At 38.4% G+C, this 14,412-nt stretch overlaps 1 protein-coding gene across 3 annotated transcripts in view; it reads right to left on the bottom strand.

Annotated features, from left to right (window-relative positions):
• Positions 1-14,412, bottom strand: part of LOC105935974 (potassium voltage-gated channel subfamily D member 3) — a 123,682-nt gene that overhangs the window by 3,317 nt on the left and 105,953 nt on the right. For 2 of the 3 annotated variants that reach the window (XM_012876605.3, XM_036152231.1), the window contains exons 4-6: positions 12,878-12,979; positions 4,353-4,445; positions 812-1,071 (exon numbers count right to left, since the gene is read on the bottom strand). In XM_012876605.3, coding sequence (XP_012732059.2) covers positions 812-1,071; positions 4,353-4,445; positions 12,878-12,979 — 455 coding nt within the window. The remainder of the gene's footprint in view (positions 1-811; positions 1,072-4,352; positions 4,446-12,877; positions 12,980-14,412) is intronic. The other variant, XM_036152232.1, reaches the window with a different exon arrangement.

The following is a 14,412-nucleotide window of genomic DNA, read 5'->3' as shown; positions in this document are numbered from 1 at the left end:
AATGGTTTTGATAAATATTAAAAGATTAAATCTAAAAATTCCACATAAGACAATTTGTATACTTAGTGATATAATATATATATATTAAAATTTTCAACTGTTTGTTAAATCAACCCTGCCCGCTCAATTCAAAAGAAAATAGTTTCCATGGTACTGCCCTATCTGTCCTTCATGGTACTCTTATAATGTGAATTACTTCTCTAATCCTTTGGAAACAGCGTTCAGTCAGACTATATGATAAAACAGTGCCATCTAGTGATGTTGTCCTGCTACTGCTAAACCTGCCTAGGTAAAGACCAAACACACATTTTCTCTCATTCCCGATGACGTCTACCTACCAATGCATTTATGATCAATATGCATTTTGTTTGTAAAAGGTTCTGACACTAGAAACTTACTCAAAAAAATTTAATGCAAACAATGATGTATAAAATCGGTCACATTTCCACTACTTAAAAACTATTTTACTACTATATTTTACTATTGTCCCTCAATTTAGCATAGATGTGCAATGTTGATATTCCCTATGCAGCATACCAATAATATATTATGCCATTTATGAGTTTAATTTATTAGCAAACACAACTCCTTTCATAAAAACAATAGTTAAATGTTGCAAGATTTATAAGCTTTTAAATGTGCAAATCTCAAATGTGAAGTTCAAATTTATAGCATACATGAAAGTGAAGCTTTTCTGTCCAGTTACCATAAGTGACAATTAAAGTCGAATCTTATAAAATTAGCACTAATGACCCAACGTCCTCAGACCCAAACCCGGCGACATTTTCAAGCATTTTCTGCTGAATCTCACCTGCTTATTTGTGACATTGGGTCACTGGCCTGTATGTGAAGGGCGCAGAGCTCCTGTGGCGGGCCTCGGTGTGACGGGACCGGGTTTGCGGGGGACAGGCTGGCGTTGGGCAGCGGAGTGTTTTTCTTTCCACTTGTGCAGCAGCAGCTGACTGCAGGACTGTCGTGGCTCGCTATCGACGGACTATGTGATGGATAGGTCTGCAATGCTGTTTTCAAACAGTTCTGCTCGTACACCTGCTCGTCCACAAACTCATGGGCCTGAAAAGGACACAAGAAAGCAATACATAATTCATCTTGAAATTAAAATGGGAACTTTTAGGATGATTCACCAGTAAATATGTTTTTTTGTTTATTATATAGCCTGCGTGACAATCAGTATTGTGAAAAAAACACCCTTTTTTGCCCCCTTACAGATTTCTTCAGCTTTTGGATACTGAATTGTGCCACCCTTGGCCACAGAAACTGCCATGAAGGTTTTGTAATGATGGGCACCAACAACCGGTTGCTCAAGTGGGAGCCACCACAGAAAAACACAGCAGACGGCAGCAATTTATTCATTTAGATTAGTTATTTAGACATGATTATTCTATCCATAGTAAACAAACTTGTACTATAAGCTTTTAGGATGGCTTTATTAAACATTTACTTAAGAAACCTTCTTAAAAATAAAAATAAAAATACATTGATCAACATGACTTAATAAATTGCGAACCTATATCGAATTTTTCTTTTTTGTCTAGGATTTTTGAGAATTTTCTTTTGCCAATCAAGCATGTGAGCAGTAATGACCTGTTTTGAAGAGTTTCAGTCAGACTTACAGATTCATCATAGCAATATGACCTCAGATAATGGGCTTGTGTCTGTACTTCAAATAAATTACAAGCCTTCAAACTCCATGGATCCTTGTGGAGTTCCATAGGTTTCAGTGTCTGGGCCAATTAATATTTTTTTTGTCCTGTCTGGCAATGTGACAATAAGATTTGTTGACTTAATGCCAAGAAGAGCCCAACAGATTTTACTTTCACAAGTGGAGCCGTACTGCTTTTGGCCTAGTGCTCCGCTTGATTTATATATGCAAGAAGGTTTATTCAATTTATGCTGGGACGATTTAATGCTCAATGGACACTGAAACCGCAAGGTAAAAGAGGGGGAAAAAAGGAGAGAAACAGATTAGACGAAATGCTAAAAGCGAGAAAAGGTGAAAGAGAAAGAGCAGAGATGGGACCCAAGAAACCCCCCAACAGCCACAATGCCGAAGCCCCCGGGAACCACAGCGACGAGCCTGCGGGCTCCACTGGCAGCCAGCTACGACGGAGGGGATCCAGCCATGGGCCCAAGGACCCGAGGCCCAGGAGAACCCGGCCGAGTGGCGGGGATTGCTAGTACGCTGTAGTTGTGCTGTGCGGAGAAACCACTCAACGTTACAGGAAAACCAATTTCTCGAGTGGCACCTGCTCAGAAAACAAAGACAGCTAAGAAGAAGAAGATTGATGACGAAAAGCAACCTAAAAAGAAAGAATTAGACACAGCTTGGAAAAAAATAGTAAACATTTTCAGAAGTGGAGAGAGCTATGTGTCCTGAAAGGATACAAAACCAGAGTTAACCACATTTCTGCCCAACAAGTAAGTATCTCTGCTTGAATTGTTGATTTTTTTTTTTTTTTAAAGTGTAAAAGCATATTTCCGCTCCCTGACAATTTTGAAAAATTCCATGGAAGTGGGCAGGGACAGGAAGGGGGCTGTGTTCAGGACGGGGAGAAAGCAGCCATTACCATGATTTGTCATATTGAATCATAGAGAGTGAGGAGATTTATGCTGGTAATTACGCCATGGTTCAATCTATTGAGGTGGAGGGTTGAAATTCAATGCAGGACCGTTTCACCCTAGGAGGAGAAGGAGGATTTCAACAAATATGACCAGACGGTACTATAAGACATCCATGTTAACTCCATGTTAACTGTTTAATGGCAAAAATGTTGATTTGGGGTGAGTTACCGTTAAATAAATACATAACTAAAATAGTGATGGGTGTGGTATCACTAGTGATAGCTGTTTATCTGCCATCATCGATCTGCATGTTCATAGGTGGCTCTGCTGTGTGTGTGTGTGTGTGTGTGTGTGTGTGTGTGTGGGTGTGTGGGTAGGGGGACGGTGGAGTGGGGGAGCAGGGGAGGGAGGGACCTGTAAGGTGTGCTTGTTTAAATTTTCAGGCTAAGTCCACGGTTTTCTCAGAACTCACTACTGCAGCTTTAAGAAGGAGGCCAAAATGTTTTCACACAGGGCTGGTTGGTTTGGGTAGCTCATTTGTATGAAACTACACTTTGTATTTACTTTGGTACACATTAGAACACCTTGATCAATCTGAAACATTAAAGTACAACAACAACAAAAAAAGAAAAATATCAGAAATTTGTAAGGGGGCAAATATATTTTTTTATGGCCCTATTTAATGTTTTCACAATGTAATGTTTTGCAGTTGTAACTCGTACTTTTTTTTTTATCTCGTTAGATGTTGAATTTTATAATAACACCTCCATTACACATTTAAACAGCCAAATAACAGCTTGTTTTTTTGTGAAAAACACAAAACTGGTCCCTGACAGTTCTTTCCACAATGGGAGGGCTTCACACTAGCTCTGCTCACACCTTATGCAAGTCCGTGTACGTCACCTGTCCATCATAAGGTTATTAAGATAAGTAATTGTGAAATAAAACAGTTTGTTGGTTTTCCGTGTTTTACCCTGATAACCTCTGATAACATGCACTGCAAAAACGGATCTAAAAATAAGTAAAATGTTCTTAAAGTTAGGGTATTTATTCTTGATTTGAGCAGGTAAATAAGATTACTTGCCAACAGAATAAGTATTCTGACCCCTAAAATAAGATAATTAGATATCCTGCACTTGAAATAAGATAATGGATATGAGTTGATCCAATTTTAAGTGCAAAATCTTATTCCATTGGCAAATCATCTTATTTACCTGCTCAAATCAAGGACAAATACACTAATTTTAAAAAACATTTTACTTATTTCTAGCTCCGTTTTGGCAGTGTGCATATCACCGCATTCTGATGCACAGCACAACTTCACACTATTTTTTCCTTTTCCAGGAGCCCCACCGTGTCGCATGTTAACTGTCAAACTGACATGTAAACATTTTGAAGTATTTCTGCCAACACTTTCCTTCCCGCCTCTGACTGATTTCGACACTCAGATTCAGTGAGTGGGTTAACCGTGCTGTCAACGTGACAGACATATCTAACAGCAGCAAAACTCCCTCAAGTCTGTTTTTAGATCTGCGCTTGCAGCGTCAGTCAGTGTCAACGCTTCCAACAAGGTAACATTAGTAGAACAAAAACTGTTCATCACCTGTCACAGACAGAAAAGTCTGCTGAACCGTGTGCCTCCTGGACCTTTTATAATGAATATGTAGTTCCAGCTTAATTTTTTAATAACCTGTTACTGAGCAAGAAAGACTAGGGTGTATATAAACACTGGAGTTTTGAGAATTTAAAGCAAAACAGAGAGGTGTTCTCACTGTAGTTTTCTCCAGACAGTGCAGCAGGTGGTGGTGTTGGCTCTCTAACAGAGACGTGGACTTTATCAGCTTCTGCTCATCCTCTTCTGAACCCTGAGTAACAACACACAGACAGTTATCTCACCAAAACGAGTCCAGGAACTGCTGGTTTTACCTCTTAACATGCAACAGTTGGCTTGAAATTATGATTTAATTAACCAAAGACCAAAATTATGTCAGTAATATAAAACTGAGGACCTTAATACTTTCCCTTTGATTCTGCTCATCTTCTTCACTCTTTGCCATCACGAGCAAAAAATTCTGTTAATTTACAAATTTATTACCATTTCACTTCCGTAAATGATCACATTTCTGCTCGGCATGAATTGATCCTTTGGCCCAAGATCTTCCTCTGAGTTGTATTTTTAATAGTTTCTTCCGTGCTTGTTAGTATTTCCTGTGATGTAGTTGCTTTGAAAAAAAAAAATGAAAAAAAGAAGCAATTTCCACATTTATTTTATTGAACAAAAAGCATAAATTCTAAAGCGCTGCTTTTGCCAGCACTTAATTATCTACGATGGTACCAAAGAGTGTTATTTGGTGTTGCATTCAACTGCATAGTTATTGATGTCTTAAAAAACAAACAGGAAAAAATGTTTGGAATGACTGGTGGAAATTTCTCCCAACAGCACTGTTTTTTGAGACAGCATCTCCAATAAATTTTAGCCTCAAAGTAATCAAAACCGGCAAAGACGGAGAAGAGAAAATAAATTAATTATCTCCCTGCAGCTTGTATTGTTACTCAGGAGGACTTGGGTAGGAGGCTTTTCAGTCCGAGGACTCATTCACATTCCAGGAACGTGAACAATAGAGTGATGTGGGCTGCAGAACAAAACAATTTCTGATCAAGTGATGATTTGCGTCTCTGCCCTCTAAAAAAAACCCCTGAGCTTCAAGGTTAGAAGCTCCTTTATGGACAGATAAATTAATTTATGCAGTCCATATGGAATATTACACAGATCACAGGATAAGAATAATACCCTTTGCTCATAACATGTTGGATTTTTCCTCTTCTCATACTCATAGACTCTTCATTTTATTTAATTGGAATGAAAACAATTTATGATTGATTGAGTGCCGCCTCTGCTCATAAATCTTACTGTGAATAATTGTGAAGTTAAAGTTTATTTTGTAGTTTTATGCTCACTGAAGTTTTGCAACCAAGTGATGATCATCCACTCTTTTGTTTACTATCTATTTAAAGGGTCAAACACCAATCGTTAATATGTTGAAGTGGAATAAATTAATTCAATTCAATTCAATTTTATTTATATAGCGCCAATTCATGAAACATGTCATCTCGAGGCACTTTACAAAGTCAAAATCAATCATATTATACAGATTGGTCAAATATTTCCTATATAAGGAACCAGTTGATTGCTTTAAAGTCCCGACAAAATTAAATTAATAATTTAAAATAAATTCACAAATATCAGCAGCACAGAAACTCATTTTCCTTTAAAAAAAAAATCAACAGAAGTGAACACACACGCACACACAAAGCCTTATGGATGAAATGTAATCCGTGGCCCTTTATTAACCTGTTCACATCCTGCTGTCAACAAGTAATAAAGCTTCCATATTTCTGTGTTTATGTGCTCAAGAGACCATCTTGTCAAAACCAAGTTCTTCTAAATCCTGTTAAGTGATTTGGCTGCCAACCAACAGACTTCTGCATAATCATGCGACAATAAATAGGTACATAACCTTTTCTCAAACACAACCAAATATTATTTCAGATTATTTCAAACTATTTATTTTAACAAAACTTTTTGTTAAATTACTTAAAAAAATATATATTGTTGAGATTAATTGGTTCAACTGAGGTACACAACAACTCCTTTGATAATCGTCTGCATTTTTCCATTGGCACCTTGTAGTAAAACTGGGCTAATGCCACCACAAGGTGGAGGTGATGCACTAAGTTATCAGGATGCTTTTAAAAGGAAATGTTTTCAGGCACAATATCTGTCATAAAAACAAAGAAACAAATACCAAATCTAAATGATTCCAAATGTACCCCCCCCCCTTTTTTTTCCTTACCTTCTTTGTACTTGACAAATTAAAATAAATGGCCAGAGGTGCAATGTCTTTTCAGCAAGTGTATGACTAATATGTAAAAACTTGTATATTACAAAAAAATATAAACTTCAAAAAAACACAAAGTCTTAGGAAGTGTGCAAAATTTGTGGTCCTGGACAGTCTGGGTCAGCTGGTGTCATAGGGGGTCGTAATGATAGACAGACTCTTATTAGAGATTTGTTGGCTGTAGTTTATAAACTGTAGTACAGTAATACAGTAAGGTGTAACTGCAATTACAAATTGTTGAGCTAACAATGGATTAAACTTCCACCATGAAATAAAAAATAAATAAATTGAAGGATGAAATAAATGATTGCTGCTGTTTTTTAAAATAACTTTTTTAAATGGGCTGACTGAAGTTGATGCCTGCTGAAGGGAGAGGTGTTTATTATGAGTAAAAATCTTGATTTAGTTTTTTTTTCTTAATCTGTCTGCTACTCCTGAAAATCATATCACACACTAGGGCTGGACGACATAGAAAAATAAACATTTTGATAAAATAGATATAATAATCGATATCAATGATTATCAAAAAAATCCAAACATGTTTTTTAAGAGCAGCCCTGGCCATTTTCTGCTGTTGAGATGCCTTCTTTTTAGACAAAGAACACAAAAACACTAAAATCAAACGCAACCCTTAATTCAACCAACTTTTTTACCAAACTGCAAGTATTTAAAAAAGAAGCTGTGCTCTCTGAATTCTTTGAAGGGGGCGGAGTTTGGTGACGGAGACTGCGATTGTGATTGGTTGGGATGATGTAATGGCTGAAGTATTAACCTACATGATGGGCTAGAGTGTACAAGGAAGGAAAACTGTTATTCTATTGAACTTGTATTGACATTTTTTTTCCCTATCACACCACATGTGTATCAATCGATATACATTGTTATTGAATTATTGTCTGGCCCTATAACACCACTCCAATAAGAGGTAAATGTCACGATCTCCAGGTGTTTGTTCGGGACGAGTTCTTTAAGTTCCTGGATTATGCCTTCTTTGGTTCTTTTGGTTATCTTTTAGCGTTTGTTTATATTTACCTTGTGGATGTAGTTAATGGATTCTGTACATTCATTCCGTATCATTTTGGTATTTTCTGTTAGATTTCTTCCTGCATTCCCTTCCTTTCTGTTCTGTCTATTATTCTCAGTCTCCCTCAGCTCTCTGCCTCCATTGCTTTCAGCTGTGTCACCCACAATCACCTGATTACTCACACCTGCTCTTTATACCTTTTCTCTTCCCTTCTCCCTGTATATACGATGCCTGGATTTCCCCTTTCATTTGCTAGTTGCTCTGTTTTATATTTGCACTTCTGTATCCTGCCATCCCGAGCCCCCCATATCTATTTTGTTCCTACATTTCCTTCCTGGTTAAGGACATTTTGTACGTTTTCCTTTTGTACGATGAATCCATCATACCCATGCAGTGCTCTGTGCTCAGGTGTGCCTTAACCTTAAAGGTGTAAAGCCACGTTATTTGGCTTTTTTAAAATGTACTCGTCAGTAGCTCACTCTGGTTGCATACAAAGTGTTATGAAAAATTGAAGAAGATCATGCCATGTCTTGTTTTACGCTTTGTTTTTGCTCAGTTTGTTAGTAAATAAAGCCTTTTGTGTTTTATTTTCAATAACAGTAGAAGTATCAAACTGCGCATGCGCAGCTGGGGATAATACAAAGAAGCTGCTATTGGCCTCTTCCCCTATAGGCTAATAGCCATTAACTGGCTAATAGCCATTAGCCTACAGGGGCGTAAGAGTTAGGGAGTTCATCCTGCAATTGGTAGGTTGTGGGTTTCGTTCCCCCACTGTGACTGTCTCCCTTTGCCTGCTGGTGGTGGTCAGAGGGCCTGGTTGCGCCAATGTATTGCAGCCTTGCTTCTGTCAGTCTGCTCCAGGGCAGCTGTGGCTAATAACACAGCTCACCACTGTCAAGATGTGAATGTGTGTGTGAATGGGTGAATGACTGATTGTAGTGTAAAGTGCTTTGGGGTCGTCGGACTAGTTAAAGTGCTGTGCAGGTACACGCCATTTACCATTTATTAGCATCTCCCAGCAAAACAATGAAGAATGGTCAAAGATCCAGTAAAAAATCCAAGAGGGAAAAGACTGGAATGTCCCTAGGAATACAGTATGAAAGTTGGTGTTCACTGAAGCCGATTGTTCAGATGGGACCTCAGAGTTAATTGATGTGAGCAAATGTTCTGATATGAGGCTCTTAAAGTTGCTGTAGATAAGTGTGTTTAATTAATAACGGTTGGTCTTCGATCACATTGAGCTGCCGCTGTACTTCGAGGCATTGCAAAGGGTCCGGCTTGGTCCGGCATTATTTACAAATGGTTTATTATTTAAGCAAACCGGTATTATGATAGTTCTGTGATACTGCTGATAGATGCCGTCTGTTTATATCTGTTCATTGTGTGCGTTGTGGGGCTATATTTACCCTCAAAAAGGACCATTAAAACAGAGGATGGACGCTTGGTGTATATAACCTTATTTCATCATGATCAAACGGTTTTTGGTCTTTTTTTTTAAAGCATATAACGTGGCTATATACCTTTAAAGAAGCAATGAGCAAATTTTCAATAGTTTTGATATAACTAAAAAAATAATGATGTAAAGGTAATATTTCAGATGGACTATGGTATGATGTCACTCCGCAGCTCTCTGTGTTTTTCTCTAGTCGCTTGTATATATACCCAGTCCATACCGTGCATGTACATGTACGTGCATGTGAACAGCTGCCACTCAGTGCTTAGCCCCTCCTTGCCCTAAAATACATCCATCAGAGCAGCACAGTGTTGGAGCAACATGGCGGAGAGCACCCCAGCAGATCAAAATGTTCTCTTGCTAACAGAATTATCAAGTTATGAGTTACTTACATCTTCACTTGAAATGTTCCTCTGAAAGGTGAGGCTGTTTCGCTGTGTTTTCGTCCTTTACAAATACGCGCGTAGAGGGCGACACGTGAGAAGGGATGGAGGGGCTGGGTGGCTGCTCTGTGTGGGTCTGTGACGTGGCTGCCAGAGTCCCTCATCCCTTTACTCTGAAAGCTCTAAATAAAATCTGAGTTTGTAAATAGTTTCTACCAGTGTGTGATTTGATCTCACGGTCTCAGAGGTTTGTTATAGAACATTAGTGAACAAACAGCATCATAAGGAACAAGGAAACAACTGACAAATCAGGAATTAAGCAATAGAGATGTCTAAAGATTCAAAGATCTCATGGAGTACTGTTCAGTTCACAGCAAACATAAAGCTGTGGAGAACTTTAAGGTAGTGTTGGGTTGGTAGGGTTAGGTTATAGAACAATATCTCAACCTTTGTACATCTCAAAGGGCTCTATTCAATCCATCATCTAAAAATGGAAAGACGATAGCACGATTGCAACCTACAAGACACAATCTTTCATCTACTTTGACAGGCTGGGCAAGAAGAGAAATGAGCAGCTAAAGGAGCATTCATCAATATAGGGAAAATCTAAAATATGGAAAGAAAAAAGAAAGAAAACCATTACAAGTGTGACAAGTGAACATGTGGGAGAAAGTCTATGGCCAAGTGAGACCAAAAGTACACCTTAATTAAATAGGGAATCATTGGCAAGACGTGAACACTGATGTTCAGACATCCTCCATGTAATCTGACTGATATGTAGCTATTTTACAAAGAGCAATGGGCAAAACATTCAGTCTCTAAATGGACAAAACAGGTAGAGAGAAAGACTTGCAACAGGCAATGCTGAAAAAGGTGGTTAAATAAATGATTGCCTCAGGAGAAGCTCAATACAGATATCTACACACAATATCTCTGTCTAGCTGTCCTAACTTGACCAGAAGTGTAAAACACTTTTTTTTTTTTTTTTAAATGGGAACATTTCCTGTTATAGTTCAGTGGTAACATGAAGAACACATCAAATAAAAGAGGGGATTAAGGAAGTTTTTTTTTTTTTTTTTTACCAAAAAGGAGTTGCTGCTTTTCAAAGAAAAACGTCCCTTATTGAGGCAAGCAGACATCTTTGGTTAACATTAGCTCAACAGAAGGGAGAATAGCTCTCAAAACACCTAATCTGTTCTCCTCTCCTCTTTCCCTTTAAGCATCACAACGGCCTGCCTGCTTCCAAAACAGAAGAAAAAAACATCTATTGTGACGAACAGACACGTTTGAACTAACCAAACAAAAATGTTTGTAGTGATTGATCCATCTGCAACCATTGGGAACACAATGGCAACTGTGTCACTCTGATATGAAAAGCAAATATTATGGTATCAGCATTCAAATGGATAAAGCTGTAATGGCCTCCTAGAGAGGTCATCATCAAACCTGACAGCCTAATCAATAAATCCCCCTCTGTGAAAACGAGATCCTGATTTGTGTAACCAATAAACGGCTGTCAAAGTGTAAAATTGCCCAAATGCAAACAGCCCTGCTGTGAACCTCTAATCTCACTATGAGCTGTGAGAGAACCAGTCATTTTGTCATATATTCCACCCTCACTTTCACCCAAGACCCATGAAGCGCCACTGACTGACTGTCAGTGGTGACACCGGCATAATTTGATGCACCAGGACTCTGGCAACCACATCACAGACCCACACAGAGGGATGGGCTGGTTTGCTCAGCACTCACAGATGGCATTTATATGATAATTCCAACCACTTCCAGACACCCAGGAGCTTTCACACTGGACTCGATTAGATCCAAATGGATTTTGGTAGCCATCTGCAAATCACGGAGTATGTCACTGAAAGCAGGAGTGATGCACTGGATGGGAAGGATATGGGCAATTTGCTCATGCATTACCAAACAACTCTTTTCCCAGGGTGGTTGTGATTTTGTTTTTAAAGCTAAGTATAAAAGCGGAAGGAACCAGTAATGAACATCTGCTGTACCAAAAAAAAAAAAAAAAAAAAACTTTGCCTGATATGTGCAGGTGGATACTGATATACCTAAAAGGATATGGAAGAAATAGTTGGACAGTTTGAAAACTCAAACTATTTTGTGTTCTCGGGGAGATTCATATGAGAAATATAATGGCATGTTTGGAGTGTATGTGCGGACTTGGAGCCACAAGATGAGCATCTTCAGTCTAAACCAAACTAAAAATGTGGAATTCAGAACTTCTTTATTGATCTTAAACTGTTCCAGCCAATTATCCCATCCTGCTTTAAACTGTCTATTCAGCACACAGTTGTTGACAGAGATGTAAACGATTCAACATAAAAAAAAAAAAAAAAGTAAGCAGCTACAGAGAAATATTCTTCAATTAGGACAAATTTAGCTGTCTTATGATGTTCAGTTTGTTTTAATTAGATTTCATAAGAAAAACAGTAAACAAAGAGTGTATCTGTGAAGTGGTAAGACAAAGGGTACGTAGTTTGGATTTGTACAGTTTTCAGATTTTTATTTGTTAAAAAAAAGAAGTAAAACAAAGCTGACCAGAAACCGACTCTTAGCTCCAGAATCTTGCACAGAATCCTGATAATTGACTCGACCCTGAAGTTTTTCTTGATCTGTTAGCTGTCCACACAACAAAATGAACAAATATTGAAACAATGAACAATGTGCTGTCTTTAAACAAAAGCCTCAGTGCTTCTTTGTCCTTCTGCAGCACATCGCTGTGGCAGGCTCAGATCAAGATAAAAAGTTAATTTCCTTCTGGTTGTTAATTCCTTTTTCCTCAAAGCAGGCTGTGATCATGGTTGACATTTTTGAAAAGGCACCGTAAATAATGAGTGACAAGCTAAGAGCTCCTTTAAAAGTACTTAACACTAAATATATTTTTCCAGATTTTGGGAGAGCAGAGAGTTCATGTTTAGGTGGAGAACATGGTTGATAAGTAATCTCCACTCTTTCCAGTCTCTCCCTATTCAGTGATTTTCACATTCTCTCTAACCCTTTTTTTGTGCCAATCATTTAATTATCATCCAGAGCTCCTCAACAAGTGTTACAAAACAAATCCTATTCTCATAATGTCACATAAACGAATTAAATAAACTGATAGACAACCGGGAAAGTCACCCAGTGATTACTGATAGCACAGATGATTATACATGTAAGTTCCTTGCTATCAGCCAAGCCCTGTGTGACAACAAAGATTTAATGACTTCTGGATCTGCTGCTCTTTTATAGCCTCTAAATTACTTTCAAATTACTCTTTGGTTAATTGTGGCAATAATTGTTGATGTTTTGCTTGTGTATGTGTTTGTACTTCAGATGCGAAGCTGTTGCCCCAAAGCAACTGAGTTGCAGTGGACTGGAATAATTAGCAAAGGGTTGTTTAACTAGGAATAATGATATTGCTGCATAAAATAGAAATACAGTCTGCTGGCACAGCAGATCAGTTTTAATGAAAACATCTGAAATAACTTCTTTGTTTGTGTGTGTGTCAAAGAGTGTCAGAGGGTTTTCTCACCGTCAGCTCCAGCAGTTCGTTAAGGAGTCCGTTGTGTTTGCTCTGGAGGAAGGCGTTGGCGCTGCCCGACTTGGCAATTTTTATCCTGGCCAGCCTGGTTTTCTGAGAGTGGAAAGAGAAGGAGGTCAGAATCAGAATCAGCTTCATTGGCCAAGATTGTGTCCACAACCAAGGAATCAGACTTTAGTTTTAAGCACTCACATCATACAGACATTAAGGCCTTGTACACACGTAGCCGGGTATTTATAAGCACAAATATCTTCCCCACATTGTTTTTAAATATAACACCATACACACAGGATCGTTTTTAGAAAAGTTTTCATCCACACAAACCCGTGTAAATTCTAACCTTGCCTGCAAGATGAATTCTGGCGATATTTGTGCGTATTGTGTATATGTGAAATAGTTGAAATTCAAGTACTTTTTTCTCCTTTGCACATCAACATATTGGAGCAGTTGTAAAAAAATCATCTGAACCAGCTGTATAGTTTACATTGTTCCATTTATGTTTTTTCTTTGAAGTCTCGATACAAGGCGGAGACAGGAAATGTTGCAGAGGTAACATCAGTTTGAAATAAATGGCCAGAGATGCTGTATGTTGGTGAATTTGTCCAGTTTAACATTGATTAGACACATTGTTAACAGCCAGTCACAACAACAACGTAGAAATCAGCACCTCTCTGACAGCATTAATGTTTTACTCCACTGTATAGCCAAGTCCATAACAATGGCCACACATGTGATGTCAGCGCCTTGATGCAGCGGACCCTAAAACCCTGTCTTGTCACATGCAGCTCAAAGACGGAGTTTTCAGAATCATCCATTTTTAGGCAAGTAAAATGCCGTTTATGTGTGGATGAAAGGCATAACCGCATAAAAATGTATCCATTTACCCAGACAGCTGTCTATGTGTGGACTAGGTCTAAGTATAAATATACAAACTTTAGATCACATGAAATAAGGATAAAAGCAGTAGTATCTACATCAGGGGTCACCAACATCGTGCCCGCGGGCACCTAGTAGCCCCCGAGGACCACATACTGTATGGTGCCCACAAGCCTGTTCTAAAAAAAACATAATCCAAAAGTGAGCTTCATCTAAAACTTTAGTTTATTCCGCTTATGTAGATATAAAAATTACAATATCTATAACAACGCATGAAAAATGTGTTTGTTTTACATAAAGTTAAGGTGAACTCTGAATCTTCTCCTTCAAAGGTAGGTATTGGTAGCCCTTCGTATGACATAACACCAATGAAGTAGCTCAGAAAGGTTGGTAACCCTGGATCTACATGTATGTGCATGTACAGAAAAAAAGAGAGGCAGGTATATTAATTTTTTTTCACAGTAGAGTATGTGACTACTCAGGCTGTGAGGTGTTTATTGTGTTCATCATAGGGACAGCCTGGAGTAAGACTGTCTTTGTGGTGCCTGACTTTTGCAAACAGCGCTCTATAGCGCCAACCTGAAGATAAAAATCTAAACCGTTTGTGTGCAGGATGTGTGGGGTCTGCAGAGATGTTATCAGATATTTTC

Source organism: Fundulus heteroclitus, chromosome 20 (assembly GCF_011125445.2).
Source record: "Fundulus heteroclitus isolate FHET01 chromosome 20, MU-UCD_Fhet_4.1, whole genome shotgun sequence".
NCBI classification, from domain to species: domain Eukaryota; kingdom Metazoa; phylum Chordata; class Actinopteri; order Cyprinodontiformes; family Fundulidae; genus Fundulus; species Fundulus heteroclitus.
The sequence above is the reverse complement of the archived record's forward strand: the minus strand, read 5'-3'. Positions and strand labels throughout refer to the sequence as shown.